Source organism: Amblyomma mixtum, chromosome 3, assembly GCF_055824585.1.
Source record: "Amblyomma mixtum isolate Tamu chromosome 3, ASM5582458v1, whole genome shotgun sequence".
Classification (NCBI taxonomy): Eukaryota; Metazoa; Arthropoda; class Arachnida; order Ixodida; family Ixodidae; genus Amblyomma; species Amblyomma mixtum.
Window position 1 is genome coordinate 143496566 of NC_143014.1, and position 25378 is coordinate 143521943.

A 25378-nucleotide genomic window follows, 5' to 3' on the forward strand; every position below is an offset into this window, starting at 1 on the left:
CTAAAAAGTCAGCTATTGAGTATTAGTTAACCAGCCTGCTAGTCAGCACGACTTATATGGTTTCTGGTGTGCTACATCGCTGACAATGCTATGCAGAAAAACCGCTTTTCTAACTCAAAAAGCCTCTTTATAAAAATTGTGTAAAGTCTTAGGTGAAATGCCCTGTGTATGAACACTATAGCAACCCGGTCTCGCAAGCCCCACCGCTGGCTCTGTTTGATGAACAGCCACCTGCCGGGTCCGTGGCTTATTGCTTAAACCCTGCACAACTGCGACAGAAGTGGTATGAGGATTACCCGCGATCTATAAATGTAAACTATTGACAAAGACCGATTTCGCTCATATGGGCAATAAATCATTAACGATATGGCGTCATACCCTTGGCGGAGTTTAAGTGTCCCCTTCACTTTTTTTTTCGTTATTCAATTCGTTTTCGGGCAAAAAAATGGCTGAGGCTTAGCTTAGGTTAAGCCTAGTCAGATGCGAAGCATATTGTCGCCGAGTTGCATATCGAGCACGCCGCTTGGCTAGACGTTCTTCACGCTCTTCATCAGTCTCTGTAGCACGCCGCAACTTTTGCTTCTCATTCCAACGAGCAGCCCTGTCTCCAGGAGGCATCTCTATCCCGTGTACGCCTAGCAGAGGCAGGCGCACCCCCTTGTATGCGTAAGGCTAAATGGAGGAAGACGATCCTCATGTCACGTGACTTTTAATGACGTCATTCCAAAATGGCGTTTGTTTAGGTACATTTCTGGGTACTTTTTGTTGCAAAATTAGGTAAAAATGGCGTCGCAAAATTTTGAAACGTCCCTAGCCATAGTTTCTAGGTCGCTGGCGTCTTTACGGTTGCCACGGTGACCATCGCTGTCATCGCCGACGCCACGGTGGTTTGTTGACATGGCTGCGATGGCTGTTTACCGCGCGGTGCATTGACGTGTGGAGTAAGTGCTGCCGTGAAAGTCATCAAAGGTTGGTGCAATGGCGAGTAATATTGACCGCGCTAACGTCCGGACTTGTGCCCCAGTGCCCTAGTGTTGTCTTTATTATGCAAGTTTGCAGTGCGACCTGTTCCAGCCGTGGTATGATATCGGAAGCCCCTAGAGACGTTTTGCAAGGCGGTGCTTGACTGAATTTGAGGTCACTTCAGTTCTCTTCGGCACCTTTCGGTATTGTATCTCGTGTTTGAACATTGCCTCCTCTAGAAGGAGGCAATAGTTTGAAGCATTGGATGAGTGTCGAAAATTATGTTTCCGTGTGTTGCGCGTAACTGATTCTGACCTGTACGTACTGATAGGATGAGCTCGTATGCATAAAAATGGTGGATACTGCGCGCCATTTGGCAGTTGCGGTACATATAAACTATGTTCCTGGAGTCCTGCATGTATGCCCACCGGCGACAAGCTATGCTAAAAAAAAATTAAAATGCGGAAGGAAGGCGGACTGGACGTACTACACGCTAGCCTTTGAAAGGACAACACATCTTCCGTCTTAATGTTTAATATGCCTGCAGTGTCTACCCACCAACTAGCCAAGCTGTAATGGATTACTTCGCGTTGACACCCATGTTGCGCAAAGCACACGGTCGGCCACAGCTGCTTTGTACGACGCCGTAACGTTGCCCACGGAGAGACTTAACGCGACGCATCGTGCCACATGAACTACGATCCGTTCGCCTCTTTCTTCGCTGATAGGCATTTAGCGAATGTCGTAGTATGGTCACACCACCGAACCTTTGAATATGTAGAAAGCTGCTTTTCTTTTATCTATTTGGTGAAGTGTTTTTATACTCATTAAGTAGAACGTGTGGTTCTTGGTGTATTTCTTGTAACGTTCAGCATTGGAATAAAGCCAGACAAGGCCGAAACTTGTTTTGCTTGCTCTGTCATTTCTGTAATGGTTTGTGATGAAGTGGGAGGCTTGACTTAGGCTTTCAGCATCCGCGTAGCCAGTGTGGCCCTTGGGTTTGTTTGGGAACGATGTTGGGTTATTGAGGGGTAAGTAAAACACAACACAGAGAGAAACGTAAACACTCGGGATGATCAGTTTCTTGCACTTTCTGTGTGTTACATTTTCTGAGCTTCAATTTCTAGACACCATGAATGCATTCCAAATTTCACAGCTAGCTGTTTTTTCTGCTGCACCAGTTAGTGAAAACACAGACTGATGGGCAAGTTGGTATGACATAATAAGGCAAAAACAGCACACCTGCATAAGGAAGATGCTGCGTTTTGTCTCATCTTCCTTCATCCTTGTGCAGGTGCACTGTTTTAGCCTTATTAGTAAAAGTATGTTGTACAGGGACGTTGGATGCCATGCATGCCGTAATGCGCTGCGTTAACTTTGTGCTAGCATTTGTAGCTAGAAGGGTTTCTTTTTGACATTAGCATTGTATAAGTGAATATAATTTGTGCGCATACATGAATAGCATGCTGGCTTGGCCTTGTAGGCCACTGCATCATTATGAAGTGTATGAGGTGTCACATTAATTGCACGCCTGCTTTTACTGCACGTTGCCAGTTATGAGGGGAAAATCTGTTTTTTGTGGAGTCAGCAGTGACTAGGCAAGCGACCTTTAAATGCAAATAAGCTTGCTCCATAGATGGCAGCTCTGTGGGGCAATGGACACACACACAAAAAAAGAGTAGCCATGACCTTTCAATATAAAGTTAAGAAGCAGCATAAACCAAACATCAACACGCCATGCATGTGACATGCTTCTCTGCATACAGTGAAGAGCTTAAAAATGCATGAGATGTAAACATGGCTTGTCTGCTTATATTTGGTTGTTCCTTTTAGAGGGAAGCATTTTGACAAATTTTTCTCTGGTTTATGGCAAACGTCTAAAGGAGTGTGGGATTTCAGTAAGGAAACATTTACAGTTGGCCACATAAGTTTGAAGTATTCAAATTAGAAGGTCTGAAAAAGCTCTGTGCCTTTTCTTTCTAGCTGCATTCTAATTTTCATTCTTCGCTTGCCATGCTGCTGAATGGGTGGGTCTGCTGGTTCCTGAATTACTGTTTTTGTATATGTGCACAGTCAGAACATATGTATATCACGAGTATGAGGCAACATATTTAAAAGCACAATGTGAAAAGAGCTTGTGGATACATTTTTGAAGGTTGGCAGCTCAGTTCGCTGATATGTTTAGGTGCTTTTTATATTGTCAAGGCCAAGTAGGTATTAAAGGAGTAGAGACAACAAAATTTTAGTTGTTTCTTTCGGTTAGAATGATGCGCAGTACTTTAGAAAGACTAGACAGCTGCATGGATTGCGACAAGAGGCAATATATATATAATTGCATTTTTTCTCTCGCACTGCTTTAGCTTAAACAACCGAACGACGACTGTGATGTCAGGGATGTGTTCAGGTCATGTGAGGCATACAAAGACAGCAGTATTGTTGTAGCTTTGTTCACTGTTATTTGCATCAACTCGTACACAAACCTGTCTAAGAGTTGGAGTCACATAAAGTGAACAGGCAGCGATTATATCTCTTTTTGCATGCCTCATGTGACCTGAACATGTATCTGACTTCAGAGCAGTCATTCGGCTGTTAAAAACCGAAACCAGATAACACGAGAAAAAAATTAAATTGTAAATTATTTAGCTGACAAAGTTAAAATCCACATGGTGGCTTGTGTATAGCATTGCCTAGTGCATCAGCGTAAAGAGAAATGTGCATCCAAAAATTTGGTTTCTCTACTCCATTAAAGATGTAGCCCATGACATGTTTGTGGCAGACCTTTGAGTTCATCATTCTTTTATGAGTTGTGAAACTGGCTCACTAGAGTGTAGCATATCAGGAGTCAGAGTGTTACTGGAGTACTCTGACCTCATGGTGATTAAAATAGAAGAAAACTAGTTGAGTCCACAAAGAATGAGGTGCTCCTTTCAGAAGCAGAGCTGCTGTGAAGAATGTTCTATGAAAAGACAACCATCAGCTCTTTGCTACATTTCAGGTTATTGTTTTCTTGAAGACCTAGTAATGGGTATTACAGAAATGATAAGAGGTATGTTACAGAAATAATTGGTACCTGCATATTAGCACGACAAGGGGTGACTAATAGAATTTTTGTAGGGGTCTATAGAATTTTGCCTCCATCGAAATGCGACCGCCACAGCCGGGATCGAACCCACGTCTTTCAGGTCAGCAGCCAAGCACCATAACCTCTGAGGCACTGCGGCGGCCAGTGATTTTCTATTACTGGCCCTCGGTACGGTGGGTTCACGGTTTTGCGGTAGAAATGTTATTGGTGTATGCCTGTTGTGCATATATTGGCTGAATATTTTTGTTCAAATTAGTGCAAAATTTGTGAGTTCTTTTTTCTCTTAGAATCCACAATTCATACTGTGGCAGCTGTTACACTTGTATGACACCTTGATAAAACTAGCCAAAAATTATCAGGTTGGCCTGTGGTGGAACCGCGACGGGGACTATGTGAAGTGGACTATGGACAATCACTTCACCAGCAGCCTATGCGAGTACCTCGCCGAAACTGGTCTCCACTCCTTCTAACTTTCTGTAACCTACATTCCACTCCCCCTTTTCTCAACTTATGCCTCACGGCAGACTACTCGAATAAAAAAAAAAAAGTGTGTAGCAAACCAAGAAGGGCATGGGACAATTATAGTAATTTAGATGGAGTGGGGAAGTTGTCTATCGTTAATTTTTAGATTGCAGATATAGTAAAAGTAGACGATACCTAGGCAACATGTAAGACATAAAGCAGAGACCTGGACTTTTGGTTGCTTATAATGTGGTTAGCCGTTGCCCCGCCGCAATAGCTGAGTGGTTAGGGTGCCCGCTGCTGTTCCCAAGGACGGGTTCGATCCCAGTGGAGGCGAAATGCTAGGCGCCTGTGTACTGAGTGACATCAGTGCTCGATAAAGAGCCCCATGTGGTCAAAATTAATCCGTAGCGCTGCACTATGGCATTCCTCATAACCCATGTTGCCTTCGGACGTTAAACCCCATATTCTATACCATACCATAACTTTGACGTGTTCTGTGTGCTTTACCATTTAAGCTGCAGTAATTGCTGAGCACTTGTTGAGTTTTCATGAGTATTTTTATGTGCAAATGCACAATGTGTGACGGGGTGCATATCGACAATTACGTACGCATGGCACTCATGCTAAGATTGGCGTGCATGTGAATATTCGTGTCCATCGTGTAAATAAACGGAAGTTGCATAAATAGTGAACTAAATGTAGTGTCAAAATGTCTGTGAAGAAAAAATTCTCATGTTGCATGTGCTGTTGAGTCATTTTGATTGTAATGGCAAGCGTGGTTACGTTCAAGATTGCAGCAATATCTCGGCACATTATGATTTTGAATGGTAAAATTTTGTCTGTCTTGCATCCGTTGCAGTTTCAAGTAAGGTGGACGCACACAGTTTCAGCATTGCTGCCAACATGATTTGTGTGAATGGCTTTATTGTACACTGTTGGGAGTAAGGCTTCTAGTCCATCCGAAGTGCTCTGATGAAAAATACCTTTTATAATGGTACTTGTGGTTTCATGTCATTAAAACTACACTCAAATAATAAATAATGTGAGTTTGAGCTGCATAAGTGAAAGTTATGTGACCGCTTTGTTCATGACAGTACATTTGGTTCGGTTCAATCCGCTACAATGATAGAAGACCGTTCTGCTTTGAAACAGCAAATTGACATGCATTCAATTAATAAGCTTGGGATGAGCAACAAGAGAGAAAGCGTACATATTGTTGACGATGCAATGTTGACCCTTAAGTGCCCGTTACGTTTTCAGTTTTGTTGCCTTAATTTTCTTATGGTCGCACTGAGCTACCCGATTTAGAAAACTGCCAAAAAATAGTCGCACGTCCTAGCTTTAGTCAAAACCAAGGAGAAGAAAACATGCATATTTATATTTTCGTTTTATTTTTATGAATCAATTTTATTGGTGTTTCCTTTGAATGAGTGTGTTGATTTTCGTCAACTGCATAAATGACTTTCTTATTTATGTTGCAATTTTTAACGTTTAATGCTTTTTTTTTTCTAGTTTATTGCTGGTTTCGGCTATCTATATTTACTTTTCTTTGAGGGAACGCGCGATGATGATGATGATGCTAGCGCTCTTACAGCGCCCCCTACAGTCAGTTAGCAAATAAGAAAAAAACAACAACATGGCGGTTGTTTACGTACGTTCGAATCACGGTCGGCGGCTGTTGCGAGTGAAGTATTCGTCGGTGTCTCGTCTTTGTGGCGTGTGTAGTTCTTTAAATTTGCCCCTTTTTTGTTTGTGACCAGTAGACCGCCTATGGAATGCGTGTTTACCTCCCATGCGTCCCTAAAGGTGAGTGAGCAGGACGCAAGCCCGCGCCGTCCAGTACTGGCGTCCCTGATCTGGGTGTTTCCAGCTCATTCTGGAAAATATCTGTGCATATAACTCTTGTTATAATCATCATGATGCAGTGCGTGGGCTGTGATATGTCGTCACATTGACTTTCTCGTGATGCAAGGGTTGGAGAACATTGCAGCATGTCGTTTCCAGCCCGCCTTCGATCCTTCAAGACTGATCTGGACACCGAATAGTGACAGTACCAGTTGACGACTGTTGTGGGTGCGAGGTGGCGTAGATCTGCTAGATCACAGAGAGAAGCAATTGCCGGCAGAATAATCGCAAGACTAACCCACCTGTGGCTCGCAACCACCTCAGTGGACTGAAAAATGCTCGGGACAGAGCGGAGCAATAAAGCTGCACGGTGCGAACGCTACAGATACGTTGCTTACGTCTCATGTAGTACCTATCTGAATTAAATGTTCTGGAATGCACTGGCAGTGTGTACTTCTGCTCTTGGGGCCGAGTCGTCCTTCATGGCGCAGAAAGAGTGCTCTGAACGCATGTGCATACGCTGGGCGGCGCACCTTAAAAATAAAATTGTTTCCATGTTCACTGCATGTTTTCAAAGGCACATGAGTTCTAAGGTAATCCTCTGAGTTCTCTTTCTGCTGGTATAGTCATATTTGGTCTTTGCAATCAATGACTCTGTGCCCACATACTGTCAAAAAGCAAGATTTGTCAGATCTTTCTCAGCCAGAGATGATGTGCTGGCATGCATAAATTGATATATAGCATCGTAATAGTGTGACACTGAACACTTTATTAAGATGTAATAGCAAGTAATTTCGATGTTTGTGTAAGCCAGTGTATTTGCCTTCATTGAAAAAGATATTCAAGAAAGTGTTTTGGTGTTCGTATGAGGCGGGACAGAACTTGTCTATACAAAGTATGTGATAGCCAAGTGCTCAGGGCCAAATGTCACCTATCACTGCCTCTCGCTGGGGCAGGTGGCTCTCTGGAATTCTTTACTTCAGCATACTGCAAAACTAAAATATGTGAAGAGCTGTGCTCAAATTTCGCTTTACCGACTGTAGTTATTGGCTGTTGATTTTTTTTTTTGCACGTTTGCACGTGGTTTACTGCCGATACAATAACACACATGGCTCAGTCTGTGCATTGTACTGCGTGCTACTTACTGCATGCAATGCTTCAAAAGCAAGGGTTCGGGCAAGTTGTTTGTTCTAGTTAAGGTTGGTCGCCGAACAGAAAAGGGACGACACGGGAACCAGACACACAGCACCGACTGTCGAGATTTCTGTCAGTGCTGTGTGTCCGGTTCTCATGTTCATGCTGTCTTTATTTCTTTGCAATGTGACCAACCTTAGCTTCAAAAGCAGTCTTCGCACTATGTATAGGGAGGGTGCACAGAGAGGGCCTGGTAATAAGCGTGTTCATTTTGTGCTCGTGTCTGTGTACAGCACCTGGTGCTAACTGCTCGCTATACTGCACATTTCAATTTAGGTGCCAAATATACTTCCTTGTGATGCAGTGTGTGCACACCAGGGAATGATCTCGCATTTTGCATGGTACAGCGAGTACTCTTTTCCTTAACATGTAACAAACTGTAGCTGTCTTTCAAAAATATCATTTTAGTGCATCAGCATCAGAACCCCCCATGTTGGAATAATCCGTCGGTCTGAAGCCTCAGGTGACAGAGTGGAGGGAGTGAAATCCACCTTCACGAAATTGCAGGGAAGAGGGAAGAAGAGAGGGTGGGAGGAGGCGGTTGGCAAGCGGTTGCAAATCTGAGTCGAAGGGTGGAGTGGATGTGTCACTGATGGATGGGATTTCATCGGGTGAGTGGAGTGGGGGTGTCACGTAGTGATTGATGGTACCCATTCGTACAGTCTGACCCTGTCAGCGGCTGCTCGGTCCGGCAGGAACATAATGCTAACTTTGGCTTATGGGGTTTAACGTCCCAAAGCGACTCGGGCTATGAGGGGCGCCACAGTGGAGGGATCCAGTAATTTCGACCAACAGTGGCCCTTAACGTGCTCCGACATCGCACAGCATCTGGGCCTGTTGTGTGTCACCATCGGAATACAACTGCCGCAGGCGGGGTCATACCAGCGTCTAATGGAATTTGTTTAATTTTGTCGTTACACTCACAGTAAGATTAGTCTTTCCCAAGTACAAGTTGTATTTAATGTCAGAGTCCAAGGAAGGGCAGCTTTCCAAAGCCACAGCTGGGCTTGTACAGCGTAATTAAGCAGCATTAACATCCTTTAGAATCAATTAACGTGTTTGTATTATGATTACACAATGGACACAGTATTTATCAAGGCAAACAATGGCAGCGTATATATGCCTGCAAATGTTTAAATCAAGAATAGTATCTGCTAGCTTATTAAAAATATATCATTTATAAAATGACCGTCCAACTTCTCAGAAGTACCAAATCTGTGGAGAAATACAAATTGAAGATTTCCAATATGCCTAGGAAAATACATTTTGACTGTCAAAAAAGGATTAGGAGCTCTTTATTATTAACTACGCGAGGATTGTGGAAAGATGGGTCGGGTCACACCCAATAGTGCAAAACATGAACCCTTGGAAAAGATGCGAAGTTGTGGCGCCTATGCACTCATATGCTGTGCATAATGGGCTGCCTTGCATTACCATAACCTGTCCAGGTAGACTGCCACAAGTCAATAAAAATCTCCGATATATACAACCGCAGTTTTCAGTTAGGTAGACATTTTATTTGTGACATTCTTAATCTAGCTGGCAGGCTATCACCAGCCCGAGGTGAATGTGACGTGCAGGATGAAACGGGTGCCATATGTGGATACTGGAGTAAATGTGATGTGATGAGCCTTGGGAGCATTCCTCTTCACATGGCGCCAGGCAGTCTTGTGGCCACATAATACAGCTGACAGTGCTTCATTCTGTAACCTGTAATACTGCAGTTACTTGCATCATGGATGCAGTTTCTTATGGGAAAAAATTAGAATGGTAAGTTTGGTGCATTTATTACATGGTGTAAAACATGGTGTGGTCAGTTGAACTTTCCCCAGATTTTGATGATTGATGTAGGGAAAGCATTTATTATGCAAATGCATCCATTATTTAAGTAAATATGGTGTACAAAAACCTGGAATGGAAACAGAAATCAGCATCTGCAGGATTGAAACAAATTCCTAACAACTTTGGCGCAGCACCATACCCATGACTGCCAAGCCACATTTTAGCCCCTAGCCTTTCACTCTACACTGTCCTTAATCTGTTCATTCCCAATGGGCCAGACATGAGGCCGTATGGCGCTCGGGTATCCGTATCTGCCTATATGGACATGCCACGTTGTCTACTACACAGCTTTTTAAACACTTGTAGCAACAGTGTCAGTTTTCTCAGAAGCATGAAACTTTGTTACTATTAGTTTTATGACACACCCAGCACATTAACAGGCATTCTAGCCAAATTATAATTTCGTTGCAGTTGGGCTTTGAAGCATTTTTCATTAATGAGTAAAAAGGAAATGACATTAACTGGGCACTATATGTTTCATCTAAGCTGCCTTCTCGACAAATAGGGGCATGTTAGAATTTCTAGGCAACAAAGTTGGCACAGTGTTCCCATCACACAACAGAAGGCTCATTGCTTGGAAGGCTGGTGGAGAGACACTGTGTAAGAGCCAAGCAAGTTCATTTATAAAGTGCTTTATCATGTGAGGGAAGGCTATTCACGGCTGTTTCTACCATGGCAATATAAGTTCGTGTCACAAATTGCACCAGCAATGTTCTGAAAAATGAGTAATACTGTTTTTCTGTTGCAGCAGTATTCTCTTTGCAAAATAAGATGAATAGTAGTTTTGCGCTGCAGCTTTCAGTGTGCAAGATGACAGCTACGGCTTAGCCTTTTGTCAAGAATACTTTTTCTCATATGCATTGCAGAACTGTAGAACCACATATTGTCAACTGTCCTAAAAGGCAAGGTGTGTTGCTGGGCGAGTTGGTTGGGGTACATCTTGAGAAAAACAGCACTTGCAGACAAAGGAAACGAGAAGGACACACAACTGCGCTGTTTTTTTTTTGTGTGTCCTTCTTGTTCTGGTCCTTTGTCTGCAAGCGCTGTTTTTCTCAAGATGTCCTAAAAGGGCGGTGCACTGTGACAGCACGACGCAACAAAGAGGAATGCAGCATGGAGCGACACTTCATACTAATTTTATTGAAGAGCGCATGCCTCTATGAGTGCATCACATGCAGACAAAATGAAATCAAGCAGGGATGACGAAGAAATAAAATTATAGTGAATGCAAGGCAGGTATGAACAAGAAAATGAGTGCACTAATTTCCCAAAGATGAAAAATGTTTGCCAATTGTCAGAAGTTCTCTGTTGAGCAGTGCCAGAGAGGGCGTACTCACACAAGCAGATTCTGAGTAGGGAATGAGGGGCCTGAAATATCTCAATTTCTTAATTGTCGGGTTTAACATTCGGGAGCGCACATGGGCTATGAGGGACACCATAATGGAGGTCTCTGGATTAATTTACACCACCTGGGGCCCTTTAATGCACGCTGACTTTGCACAGCACATGGCCATCTTTGCATCTTGCCTCCACTGAAATGTGGCCACTATGGCCGGATCAAACCCACAGCCTTCGTGTAAGCAGTCTAAGAACGCCAGAGCCACTGAGGCGCCGTGGCGGGATGAGTTCTCCATTCCTAGGAGGAAAGTTTTGGGAAAAAGGAATGACTAGAAAAGAAATACCAGAGGCCTGTAGTGTACCATCAATGGTGCTGCTTGATATGGGATATGATGGCGCACCTTTCTCATGACCATGTGGGCTTCAAGAAAATTAGCAAATGACACTCCTCTTCCCTGTTGTGTCTTGAGCTTGCTATGCTAAAGCACATTGTCAGAATAGCCTGCCAACTAGCTCATAACATAATCCTAATCCCTCACCTTAAATCTGCCATCTTCAGCTGGCAGGGCCTACAAATGCCAGCACAGTCAAATGCTACTTTCTGGCTGCTCCGCATCTGGCACGAGTGTAGCTCCATTATAGCAACAGCATGCACGTGCTTGCACATGTGCACATGCGTTGCATGGTCAACACGTACTTGTGTACATGTTGTGGCAAGCCTCGCACTGCTCACAATGAAGCTCACAGCCACTGCACGATTTGCTAGTTCTTTCCACTGTGTGCTTGGAGTACACCAAACTTTGTGACTTCACATGCCACTGGCCATCTCCCACTCTCTCAGTACTGGACTTAGAAAGCTCAATCCCCACTTTATGCTTCCTAAATAGGGCAGATTTGCGGTGGTCTGCTCCTCCTTTGACACCTGTTGTAAAGTTTTTCGGATGTGAAATTGAAGAGTACTTTGATTAATGTATCCAATCACCCATTTACCTTGCCACCAAAGTGAGAGTACTTCAGTGCCTTGACTCCAAGTGATTATTTGTTGTTAATCCAATGTACTGCCGATAGCAGTAAGCCCACTGACATGCCCTCTTTGCGTATGTTTTCTCAAAATTTCTGACAAAGCCAAAGGCAATTAAGCTGATGCTCTTTGGAGTGGATACCAAGAAGTGCAGGGAGCAACTGTTGAGACTCAGTCTCATCTGTCCACTTCATCAGAGTGTGCAGCATGTCCCTTGTTGTACTCCTGCAGTCCTTGTTTGTGACTGTATTCAGGTGCGTGCTCCAGTTGTGTAGCACCTGCCAGCTGCAAAGCAGTCGACTCTTCAAGGGACCCATCACCTGCTCCCATGCACTGCCATAAACAGGGGCATCATCAGACATAAATGCCTGACATGGTATTGTGTTTTTTTCTTTGATGGCCTCGAAAAACCTCACCACAGTGCCCGTGTTCACCCTTTTTGAAATCAAGTAGGCACACGGGATACCAAAGGCATCTTGAGAAATTGTGAGCAGGGTTGTCAGTTGGAGTTAGTACTTATTTATGCCATGGGTGGAGTCAGTGCACAGTTTCGCTGCCCCCAATTCATAAAGGAGCTCTCGTTGTGGGAACGTCATTAATGCTAGCTCAAAGTCACCATCATGACTGTTGGGGTCACCCTTCTTCCTGTAATACAACAGTGGCGACTCATTTTTTGCCCTCATTTCTTCGACCCATAATTCAACACTCTTAAAATCGTCTGGATCTCTCTGCTCTGTTTTTCCAATCCTAAACTTATCTGCAATGTTACGGAGGTCCTTAGTGGTCACAAGTTGCATCCGTGGGCTTGATCCACTTGTACCTGCTCGGATGTTGTGCACAATGGTTTTTTCTGGCACTCCTTCTGCTAACCGGCCTGAAAATGGTACAGAAAAAAACTGTTAACATCTCTGGTTCATCTGCCTACAGCCATGTAATAAAGTGACAAATACTTCTGGTCGGATTCCTTCGTCTTCCACTTTGTTCCTTTTCACAGGTGACAAACAGTTCATCTTACTTTCATTTCACTTTTGTGGCACTGCAAAGCACACAACAAAATGGTTGTTTCAAAGCCAGATGGACTTTATTTTTATGAGCTTGAGTGTTTAAACTTGCATACTGCAATGCAAAACAGGGAAGTTATATACAGCGTGTTATAAATGCGGAATATAACAGCACTGAAAATGTGGACAAGAAAATAATAAGGACATGTGCTTCTCATCCTGTCCCATTTCATTCTGCATATTCAAAAAATGCACCGATTCGCCTGACAGCAACCTTTAAAGGAGTAGAGACACCAAATTTTTGAACGCGAACTTTGTTTCTTTGGACTTGTGCACAAGACAATAGTGTGCACGAGTCACAATGTAGAATTCACTTACGCCAGGTGAATAATTTCTAAGTGAATATTTTTCTCATGCTGTTTCAGTTTCAACACCTGAATGACTGCTGCTAAGTCAGAGACAATTGGAGGGCATGCCAGTCATACATAAACTGAAATATAAATGCTGCTTGTTCATTTTTTTTTTTTTTGCGATTTCAACTCTTGTGCAGGCTTGTGTTTTATGTTAGTGGTTTTTGAGGAAAGGAAATGGTGCAGTAACTGCCTCAACCATGCCATGAAGGAAAGAAGGAGTGAAAGAAGCAAGAGAGAAAGGTGCTGTAGTGGAGGGCTCCGTAATAATTTCGACCGCCTGGGGATCTTTGGGCACTGACACTGCGCAGCACATGGGCACCTCTTGCCTCCATCGAAACTCAGCTGCCGCAGCCGGGTTCTAACCCGGGTACTCCAGCTTAGTAGCTGAACACTCAAACCACAGCCGTTCCTGCGAGCGTTACTGATGAAGTGCCAAAACAGCCAAATAATTCTAATTAATGAAAGTTCACTGCAGACGATCTGTCTTATGAGAAAAAACATGGCCCTTATACAACCATTACACTGGTGGCGTTGCTTTGATCAGCAACAAAATGCCTACGCTTTTGACAGGCAGCCAAAAAAAAGAGGCTAGCATCGAGTGCAACTGTCAGTCATTCAAGACACGTTTCATAGAGCTCAAGCCGACTTCTTACGGATGAAGTTCAACGTCAGCCGATTGAGCGACAGACCTAGGATAGTCAATGAAACCAGCAGAAAAACAAAAGAACAGACATTGGAGTAGTTCAGTGCTAGACGACATTCCTAATTATGTTCAGTTCGAAAGACTGGACCCCTTCCACAAAGCATCTCTAAACTAAACGGCATGAAGTTCGTACAGACTGTGCTATGCATGCAATGTGCCGTGGATCAATTGTTTTTCACCCTTCGATGCGACCAAGTAGGCTCAAGTGAATTGCACTACAGTCAGATACAACTCGAGAACGAAGTGGCAGATGGCCCTTAAAGAAGACCCCCCCCCAGTCAATGGCGTCAGCTGATTTTCATCAGTTAACCCAATTAAAGCCATAACTAATCCTCTTTCATCTGCCACCCTCCTGCAGTGCTACCCCCTAGGATTAACGATGACATCATGAGAATCGGTCGACGCCATTGGATGGCAGGCTTCCTTTGAGGGGCATTGGCCACTGGGTTCTTAAGCTGTGCCCTACTATAACTTCTTCCGCCCCCTCGTTTTGTGGGACATGCCTTCTCCCACTTTACAATAGGCATTTTCGTGTTGTCCCACCTCTTTTGTGCCATAGATGCATCGCAGAAGAATAAAAATCATTGAAATGATCACTCGAGTTAATGAGCAATATCTTCCCCCTAAAATACATTTCTATTGCACTTTCGTCTCCCATTTATGAAAGGTTGGTGGAGTGTAGCTTCTAAACGTTTTCACATTCCGGTACAGTCAACACAGCATGCACAAATGCTTTGTACAAGAGGAGTGGCTAACCTGCAAGCCCTCTGGCATCATCCTGGGACAGCCTTTGGTGGCAGGCCTCATTGAAGTGTCCGTAGTGTTTGTTTTGAAACACTACATATACCTTGCCCTCTTTCTCCATGACCTCTAGAGTAGCAAAGCAGTGTTTGCTGATTTTGCAGCTTCCTTGCCCCTTTTCCTGCCTTTGGCGCTGTTCTATAGGAAGCTCTTCGTACGAGCCGGAATGGTGGCAGTGCAGGTAGCGTTTAAAAACCCTTGGTGCACATTCCTTCTTTCCTGTAGAAGCTATAAAATGGTAGCAAGTTTTGCTTTCTTCTCCGTCTTTCCAGGTGCAAAATCCTGAAACGGAAAGATTGTAAACATAACTAAGCACTCCACATAGTATTAGTTAATTATTAGTGTGAAAGCACAATTCCGAACGGTAAACCCCGAGCAAGATCCTGCGATGTGTATGTGGGTTTGTGCCAAGAGCATAGCAACGGCGACATAGCAACCACAGCCTCACAGCAGCATTGCAACATAGTTATGACACGATGCCAACATGTGATGTTAAGTCCATGACCACTCATGACTAAAAAGAAATTTTTAAAAATTGAGGCGTGAACAAAGGTGGGCTCCATTTTGATAAAAACGTGTACACAATGATAGCACATGAATAACGGCATAAGGCATCCTTAGAAAGCCAACAGTAAAGTAACAAGACAAGGCAATGTTCATGAAATTCTGCTTTTGCACGTTTATAAAATTTCGGCAAAACTTCTCTGTCAATTTTTTGTGTATCACACTACTTTCATTTTTGAAAAGCAAGGCCAAATTAAAGTTTGTACTTTTTACATACACTAATGAAAAATGCATGTGCTATGGAGTGGGCACATATGCAGTACTCTCGCACTACTACTGGCGCTCTGCCTCTGCCAAGTGCGCATGACAATCACAGATTTAGCTTCAAATTTTTAGCCTTTTGCCTGCAGTGCAAAACTGCATTTCCCAGCTTTTTTATTGTTAAAAATTTATCAGTCATTCGCTTACTGTTTTTTCCTGCTATAGCGCATGGGGAACAATTTTTTGAGAAAATTATTAAGTTCAGGTTAAGTTATTACACGGACTGTTACATGGAAGTATTTCAATTTTACTACACCCTGCAAAAACTCATTCCTGCACAGCAACCTTTTACATGGCCCTGTCCTTTGACCACAAATTCAGGTCAGCGCTGTTGACTTCTAAAGGCAGAACAATGCTGGGCATTCTTCCTACACACTTCTGCATGTTGCGATTGCCATGGCTTCAGCGCTGCTAAGCCAGTGCATGCCGCGACAATGTTGTGTGTCCTGTCGAGACATTGCAGATGCCTGCAACAAAGCATAAGCAAGGCCTGTAGCAGCGAGTCTGCTGCAAGGACCAGTTTTTTTCCTGCAGCGGCCACTTTAAATATGAAAGAGAGTGCACTGCTTGTCACTTTGCTTATGGAGGACCTAGGACACCAAAAAAAAATTCTGCAGACACACATAAGACTGCTTACCAAGCGAGAATGCCAAAGCATTAAAGTGCACAGTCATGCTATGTTGCAGAATGACGAGTCATGAGTGCAAGGCATGACTACGCAACTTTGTACAAACTCTGCACACCTTATGTTACTAGTAAAGTGCTGAGTCATGCAACACTTCAGAATGATTAGGAGTCAAAACTATGACTACCTAAACTTTGTACAAACTATACACCTTACATTACAAATAAGTGCAAAATGACTATGACAAGTCATGGCTTTCAAAGGTTATAGTACGTTACGTTTCACATTTCACTCGAATGCCCGCAAAGGCTACCTCTGCAGATCTGTCGCAGTAGACCAAGCCCATTGAAATCTTCATGGTTTCTTTAAAAAGCGTGCATGTCATCGCTAAGTTTTTGTGCACAAAACCACGTGCAAGTTTCCCCAGGTGAGTGTAAGCCCGTAAATAAAAAAAAAAGAACGCGCTTTGTGTTTACAAACTTAAAATGCGCGCACTCGAAAAGTCAATAAACTGCAACTTTTCAATCGGTAATCTAAGCGCGCGACTGCATCCCGCTTTGGCCCTTTATTGCTTTAATCACAGCGTGCGTGCATGCAGACTTCGTTTCTTACCTTTATTAGAGTCGAAGACTAGATTCTCCACCTCTTCCTCGAAGTCGTGGTGCCGTCGCAGGTCACGAAGGGCGACAAAATGCTTCGGACGTAAGTCGCACAAGAACGGCCGTGCCTTACTACATGTTGTTGTGACTGGGAGAAGGATGCATGGGCCTGCCTACTGGCTGGAGCCGAGCCACCACCGCTGCCGCGTGCAGATAGAGGAGAGATCAGAGGAAAGAGAAAAAGAAAAGACGCGTCGCAGCAACAACCGCGTCCTTCCCCATGAATATCCTTGATGGGTGTCTTTAAATTACTAGTATTGAAGAACGCCTTGTCGCAAACCGCTGAAGCAACGCCATCGCACGTGTCCGTCTCCATGCTCAAGGCAAGAAAATAAAAAAAAAAACAAGCGAGCAAGAAATGCACCTTGGGATACCTTGGGATATTGAGCAAGGATATTCAAGAAGAGTTGAGATTTTCCCTGTCGGTTGAAGCGCAGTGTTCCCCAAAAGTCCCCACAGAGTGACGTAGAGTAGAGCAGTGACGTCTGTTCTCGGTTGGCCAATCGCAACGAGGATCACCTTCCTCTGAATACGCCCTCCGCCCTTGTATACCGCCGCTCCACATCACGTGTTCACTACAGCGCACCTAGCGGCAGAAGCAGGAAACACATTGGTCGCGACGCCTCGCGCGACGGTGCGAGCTGGGGCCCCGTTTCTCCTATGTCGTTACGTCACGCATCACGTGGTCCTCCTTGGTCGCGACGCCTCGCGCGACGACGCGAGCTGGGCCCCCGTTTTTCATCTGCTGTGACGTCACGCATCACGTGGTATGACATGGAGGTCACGAAAGGTCAATGGTAACGACACCGGCGCACTCGAGGAGCTGGGTTGGGCTATTTTAGTATGCTTCGCATAAAAAAAAAATAATGTACATGCATTTAAGCCGTTATCCGTTCATGTCTGTGCGTGGTATGGGTACTGTGGTGTTCGTTTATCGTTCACCTCATTCCTTTTCCCCTATTTTACCGCGCTCGCGGGAGCACTGCCTCCGCAGAAAGCTGCTAGCAAATTTCCTTATCCTTCCCTTACAGTTCTATTACATGTACCACAATGCGTTATTTCGAGGCGAGAGGTGCATACCTCAAACGCCGCAAATCTCACGGGAGAGCTTGGCAAAACGGGATGTGCGTAGAACGGCTAATTTCGCTTTAAAAGTCTTGTCACCCGGATGACTTGAGATAGACAGGCTCGGAGGTGGGGATGGCAGAGAGAAGCGTGACGAAATTGCTGGATCGCGGTGGCTTTAGCTCTGCTGTTAACGAGCCTTTAAGCAAGAAATTTGCTGCTGTCCCGCGTTCCTGGGATGATGCCTGACCGCCGTCGGAGTAAAGCTAATCTTCGATGGGAGTGTGATCTCTTAAAAAATGACGACGAGTGGCGGCGTTTCTTCCTGCGTCGGTAGAGCCCGATAGCTATAGGATACCGAAGGGACCTAATTGTGCGCGTTTTTCTTCTGATAGTATTTTTATTCTGCGATCTTTTTTCCCGTTCCTTGTTTGGCCTTCAGGCTGTTTACCGTTTTGCCGATAAACCCGCAGAGCTGTTCATGTGGATTTGCCCTTGAAGCCGATACAATACAGTGTGCATTGCTAGGAACCAACGCCTGCCCACCATATCCAGAAGGACAGCATCATCATCATCAGCAGCAGCAGCAGCCTGACTACGCCCACAGCAGGGCAAAGGCCTCTCCCATGACTCTCCAATAAACCCTGTCCTTTGCAGTTGCGGCCACCGTATCCCCGCAAACTTCTTAATCTCATCCGCCCACCTAACGTTCTGCCGCCACTTGCTACGTTTGCCTTCTCTTGGAATCCACTCCGTTACCCTTAAGGGTCAGCGGTTATCTTGCCTTCGCATTATACGGCCTGCACAAGCAGGGCATGATTCCGCAACGCCTGTCATGCAGGCATTGCGGAATCACGGTGTGGAAGAGTGTTATGTGAAAGTATTGGAAGATATTTATAACAATTGCACAGTTACTATAGTCCTCCATAAATTCAGCAATAAAATTCCAATAAGTAAAGGTGTCAGGCACGGAGACACGATCTCGCCAATGCTATATTCACCGCCTGCTTACAGGAGGTATTCCGGGGCCTGAAATGGGAAGAGTTGTGGATAAAAGTTAATGGAGAGTACCTGAGATATTTGAGATTCGCGGATGACGTTGCCTTGCTAAGCCACTCAGGAAATGAACTGCCAAGCATGATCAATGAGTTAGACAGGCAGAGCAGAACTGTGGGCCTAAAAATTAACATGCAGAAAACCAAGGTAATGTTCAACAACCTAGCAAGGGAACAGCAGTTAGAAATTGGTAAACAGGTGCTGGAAGTAGTAAGAGAATATGTCTACTTAGGGCAGGTCGTGACCGCTGATCCGGATCTGAAATGACTAGAAGAATAAGAATGGGGTGCAGCGCATATGGCAGGTTCTCTCAGATCATGAATGGCAGTTTACCAATATCCCTCGCGAGAAAAGTATACAAAAGCTGTATATTACCGGTACTCACCTATGGGGTAGAAACGTCGAGGGTAACTAAGAGGGTTCAGCTCAAGTTAAGGACAACGCAGTGAGCTATATAGAAAGAAAAATGATAGGTGTAACGTTAAGAAATTGGAAACGGGCGGAGCGGGTGAGAGAACAAACGCGGGTTAATGACAGTCTAGTTGAAAGAAGAAGGACAACGGCAAACAAAATTGCTAAAATTAATTTTGTAATAGCCTTCTTGGTATTTTGACTGAACGGAAGCAATAAGCGTTGGAACCGCGCCCAGAAAGACCACACGTAGGTGCTGAATTTCAGAAAAAGTTCAGTGCGCATTGTTTGGGCAGTGCAGTACAAGAAACTACGTACGAGTAAGGGCATATTACCATGGAATGCGAATACGGCGAACGCGGTACGCTCCAGGTAGGATACTGTAGTTGGATTGGTGGAAACGTCCCATAATTGTTATTTCAAAGCGAAAGGTGCACCAGGCAGTGCTGAAAGGAAGATGAAGACGAGTGCGACGCGAGGCACGCGCATGCGCCACACCTAAACGGTCGCCAGGGCCGTTTTTTACGCCTTCCTTGAGGCAGCCGGTGCTGCAGCTTGGTCTTCCTTCGCTCCTGGGGTTCGGCATCCTGATGGCAACTACCCCGACTAATGCGACGTCGCCCTCAGTGCCTTCGGAGGAGGAACTGGCGCTTTACTGGGACCCTCGGTACCACCGCTACTTCTACGCAGGGGTCATGACGCCTCCCACAGGACAGCTGTACGACTTCAAAGGCGCCGCCATCACGCGCCCCACGGATATTCACACATGGTCCGTTGTGCACCTGGAGCAAGCAGAGGGCGCCGCGCCCTCCTCCGCGCCTTCGTCGAGGTCCATCATGATCGAGCGTGACGAACGGGTATGTACGGGGCTGTGCTTTATTTTTTACAGTGCGGCTGTTGATGGCCCGTTTGACGGATAAGCGGCGGTGATGGCGACGTTGTAGCCATCTCCGTCTCGCCTTCCTCCTCGTTCATTCGCGATTACATCATCACTGCCACCGATGCTCAACCCAGAAATGGGGCCATTAACAGAATTTCGGCAAAAGCGTGTTTGTCGTCGTCAAAAAGCGTCCTTGCGGCAGGACAGGTGGGGTGGTCGAATGATCCATGCTCCACCGTGGGGTAGCATACCGCTTTGGTCCCTGTCAGCTGTGCTGTGTGCCGCCGCCGCCACGAGGATCCGGGACTACATGCTGCCGAGAGTAATGTGCACGGTCCTTGTGTGAGCATACGGGAAACTACCCTTCGACAAATGCGCTGAATTTCGCATTACCGAATGTCGCTATAGTCCTGTGAGTTTTTTTATACTGGCAAAAACGATGTGCTGAATATAGTTAACACGTACATGTGGGCTAGTTGGTGTCTGACCGCGCAAAAAAAAAAAAAAGTGGACAAGGGTGGCAAGAAACGGGCGGGAGAAGAGACGTAGCCATCACGCCCCCCACTGAAGCGCACACGTGGTCCGTTGTGCAGATGGTTCTCAGTTGAAGTCCGCGCCTTGTCTCGTTCTTTCTTCCCTATTCTGTCCACGATTATTCGCGCAGCCGCAAGATACATTGCACACCATGCTCTGAATCCGGCTGAGATATATGCGCCGGATCATGCATGCGGTCTCAACATATCCTAAGTTTGTTCGGAAAGCAGTGACAGTATCTGAAGAAACATAAAGCGGTATGCAAAAGTGTAACACAGTTTACATATGTATTCAAAAGCTGGCGGTTACATATCCTTGTGAGATGCCTGTTCACAGTCCTCCCTCGGCACTTTAATTTCCTGATGTATGTCAATCTGTAAAGGCCGAAAATACCTTTCGATGGGCGCAGACACAAAATAAATTATACTGTCCGATTATTAGGGCTGTAAAACATAGATCCGGTGTACGATGTTTCAAGAAGACAGCACATAAATTTGGTTCTTCTCAGACATGAAGTGTGGTATTCAGTTATGAATATAAAATGCCCCGTGCATGGCGCACGTATCCTTTTTGGATTTATTTTTATTGGTCGCATTTCCCATTGAACCTACTAAAGTTGGATGAAGGCGGTTTGCTACGCTTATTCTTGCGCTTTTATTGACAGTCACGGACTGCTCTGAGATCCCAGTAACCTGTATTTCGCGCTTTTAACTTTTCATAGAGCTTCTCGGCGCCTTCAGTTTTCTCGCCATGATGATCTTCTCTTCACGTATACATGATGTTGATGTTCCGTTTAGTTTTCTAACCAGTGCGTGCGAACACGGACGCAGGGTCAGCGCAAACGTCCTAGCAGGGGACGCCGGATCTCATGGAGCGCCCTGGAGGTGCAGGATTTGGATACGAAGACTGGATCTGCCGAAGTGAGAGACCCAACCAGGAAGAGGCGGTTGGTCGTGAGCTGGTTGCGCCGCGTCCTGTGCGTCGCAGTCTCTCTTCTGGTGGTGGTGGCCGTCGCTGTTCTGTTCTGGCTAGAGGGCTCCACGGACGAAACTGCACGCCGCACCCCTGGCAGCTCGACGTTCGAGGGGGAACTCGTTACCCGGCCGGGCCCGATGTTCCAACCATTCTCCCGAAGGCCGACGTCGTCGTCACCCGCTACCTCTCGGTACACAGCCCGAGCTGAAGACCGCCTCATGGGCGATCTTGTCGACGATCCTGTCACCACGACCGGGAGTCTGTACCTAGACGCTGCTTCCGAGCTCAACGTCTCCCGTGGTACGGAAACTTTGAACCACATCTGTCTCGTATCGGGCGAACCACCGCAGCTGGAAGAAATGGACTGCATCGAGAACAGCAGCCTCCGAGAATGGTCGCGCTGCCGTCAGTGTGACGCCATTGTTCACTGCTGCTACTCACTTGCTAAGGATCTGAAACTGCAAAGCAGCAACCGAGTGCGAGACATTGCAGGGAACGCCCCACAAGCGCGCCCCACGCCGGAAGGCCGCCGCGCGGCGAGCGAACTCCTTGGGGTGCTGGCGGACGACGCGGCCTGGCGGCGCCTGGCCACTCGCAAGGACAGAGCCAAGTTCGCACGAGCTCTGATCCACGCCGTGAAAGCAAGCAAGTTCGACGGCGTACGTCTATTGGCACCATGGCGCGAAAGCTCAGCACGCGGCTTCTACGACTTTGTCGTCGGCCTGGCTGCAGATGTAGCCGCACGGTTTCAGAAGAAAAACTACAGCTTCGGCTTCTTCCTGCCGCAGGGGCTCTCGGATCCCGATCGCTTCATAACTCAGCTGAAGACGATCCTGCAAGCCCAACACAGCGTGCTGTTCTACCCAGATTTTTCCGTTTTCTGGAAGACTGCTGCCGCCGTCAGGTGGCCACTACCGCAGGAAGCCCTCGGTCGCTCCTCGAACGCGACTACGGTGAACGAGACAGACTCGAAAAGCGACAGTTTCGCTTGTTACCTTCTCGCGCCACCGGCGGCTGTATCTCTGACACTCGGTGAGAGCTGCGATCCATTGAAATCGCAGAGCGTAGCTCGTGAAGTGGCTTCCTCCTTCCTGACAGCCACTAATCTGTGCCACCTGTGGAATGCTTCTTGGAAGACCTCTGTGCACAAGTACAGCACGTACTCCTGCGATGGAAGGCAGGCAGTCTTCTACCAGAGCTCGTCGCAATCGAGAAGTTTTGCCATCGATGTTCTGGCCCACACGCCCTCATCAACTTGCACAGGCTCCATCAGTTCATACTTAGAAGATGGGCTTCACGAGTGTGGAGAGAACTCAGCTGGGTCTGAGAAAGCATGACTGACAATGGGATGCAGCGGCGAGATGTTAGCTGTAGTGCTTTTTTTTTAAATTTGAATACATTTTGCATTGAAATGCATTAAATGTATCGTTCTACTGCAATTGGCCTATATATAGTTTTATGTTTTCAGCTGAAACGACGTTGTGCCTGGCTGCGCAAGACACACTAGAACTGCTAGGCAGTTCCGAGAAAGTAACAGCTTTTTTCGAATCGCTCTTTTTATTGATGACAACATGTTCTCCCTCGGTGGGAAAACGAACGCATTTCGTCGTGGCTTGGAAGGAAAGCATACCTCGACAGGCTTAGCAGTATTCTCAATAGCATTTTTTGGCAATAGATCAGAACGCTCTAGCACGACCTTTTTATCTTTTTTTTGTCTGACCAATGAGGAGCTAGTATAAAGTTATAAGAAGGTAGGGTTTGGCATGCGGAATATAACGCCCTAGAGCTGTGGCCTAGTGGTTGTTCAGCATCCGCCTCTCATGCGGGAGGTGGGGAGTTCGATCGCCAGTGCCGCCGGGTACCCACCGGTGATACAATGGGTACAAGATTTCCCCTGGCCTAGTGCTCGGCTTCTTTATGGCGAATTGTTTTGGTAAATGGGGCTTTGACGCCATTTACTAAGCAATCAGCTTTGATCAGCTTTGCTGATCTAGGGGCTTTAGACGTATATACCACGACCGGAACGGCTCTAGGAAGGAGGTATATATGTATACAGTACACGCTTCTTTCGATTTCTGGGACAAAGCCCGTTTAGGTTGCATCTGGTGATGTACGGAGATATTTCAAAGATAGCCGCGGCATGAAAGTTTGCATAGCTTGTCTTAGTCGGAAGAAGTTCTGTTCTGAAGTTCTTCTTAGTTCTGCTGGGCTCCTAGTCGCGTGGGAATCAGCGGAAACGAGAGCGCTTATGCATGTGCCGCACTTGGCCGTAATGGTAAAGTAAAACAAGTAAACATACCGCATAAAGACTGCATGAAGTTTGTCCAAAATCAACTGAGAGCAAAATGGCAAGCTTCATGGGACAACGAAGTTAACAACAAGCTGCACTTTGTAAAGCCCGTCCTAGGTGAATGGAAGACCTGTAAGCACGAGGAACGATTTATAGATGTAATGTTATGTCGTTTCCGCATTGGACATACACACATTACACAATTTCTTACTGATGAAACAAGCCAAACCTCTTTGTGAAAGATGTGGAGATGAGCTCACAAGAAACTATATTTTATTCTCTTGTTCAGACCTTAAAAAACTAAGAAGAAATAACTTTACTAAGTTTTATAATGAATGCATTCCTTTACACCCAGCGCTGCTCTTAGGTGAAAATGCTATTTTTAACACATCATCTGTTTTAATCTTTTTAAAAGAACCAGGTGTTCTTGAGCAACTGTAAAATTTGATCCGCTGCTTCGCTTTGCTATATGGTACACTTCAGCCATTTACTCAATCCTGAGAAGAAGGCTGATGTCTTTATTTTATTGGTCGGGAACCTAAATTTCCTTTCCCAGTGAAGGACAGCCGATAATTAAGGTTACCCGGCTTTCGTGAAAGCTTTTACTAGTAGCCACTTATATAATTTCTTTCCTCTCTCATTACTAGGTAGAACGAACTAACTTTTTAGACCCTGTACACCGCTATGTTTTTTCACATATTAGCAAAAATCTGCAGAAAAGAATTTTCCTATACATTGAGCTTTTAGCTACTTATGCGCCATTAAACCGAACACAATGCAACGCAACACAAAACACAATGTTTGGGCTAGACTTCAGTGCTTGTAAACCGTGGTTATACACAGTTTAGGACATTTTATTGTTTTAAAAGAAATACATCAGCAGAGATTAATTCATAATTGTATTGTTGCTGCCTTATATTCAACTTTCGCAAAAAAAATTCAGTATCTTTGACAGCCATTTTTGTTTTCGTAAAACTTGCATGGTTGTTTGTAATGCACACTGAGCGTTGCCCAGCGAAATTTTCTGTGCCTTGCGCCAGAGCATTGTAGTTTAAGCATAAGTTAATGATTTGCAACTCCAGGGTCATTGAAATGTAATGCATCATCCTTTGCATAAGCCACACTCTTATGCGCAGTCTCTGCTGCATTTGCAGCAGGGACTGGACAGCAATCAACGCACTTGCTGTGGAAACACCTGAAGTGCCATTGCGCTTCTCCTGCAGAAGTTTTACGGTGACGGTGAAAATGCTTGGCAAGTCAGTCTTCCTGACACGATCAATATTTTGCTATTTACAGAATGCACCTGCTTCATCACAGCGCTGGAAGCATATTTTATGTGTTGAAGTGAAACCTTTCACTGGCTATGTGTGTGCTGTGCACATGAACAGCA

The 25378-nt window shown here is 45.4% G+C and overlaps 1 protein-coding gene across 5 annotated transcripts in view; it reads left to right on the forward strand.

The window, feature by feature from the left end:
• The first annotated feature begins 671 nt into the window (after window positions 1-671).
• LOC149352214 (uncharacterized) overlaps window positions 672-25378 on the forward strand; it is a 49693-nt gene continuing 24986 nt past the window's right edge. The window contains exons 1-4 of one of the 5 annotated variants that reach the window (XM_089581382.1): window positions 672-969; window positions 1053-6316; window positions 6436-20166; window positions 21554-24099. In XM_089581382.1, the coding sequence (XP_089437508.1) occupies window positions 19900-20166; window positions 21554-23035 (1749 nt within the window). In that variant the 5' untranslated portion in view covers window positions 672-969; window positions 1053-6316; window positions 6436-19899 and the 3' untranslated portion in view covers window positions 23036-24099. Of the gene's footprint in view, window positions 6317-6435; window positions 20167-21553; window positions 24100-25378 lie in introns of those variants that run through there. The other 4 variants (XM_089581381.1, XM_089581384.1, XM_089581385.1 and 1 more) reach the window with 4 other exon arrangements.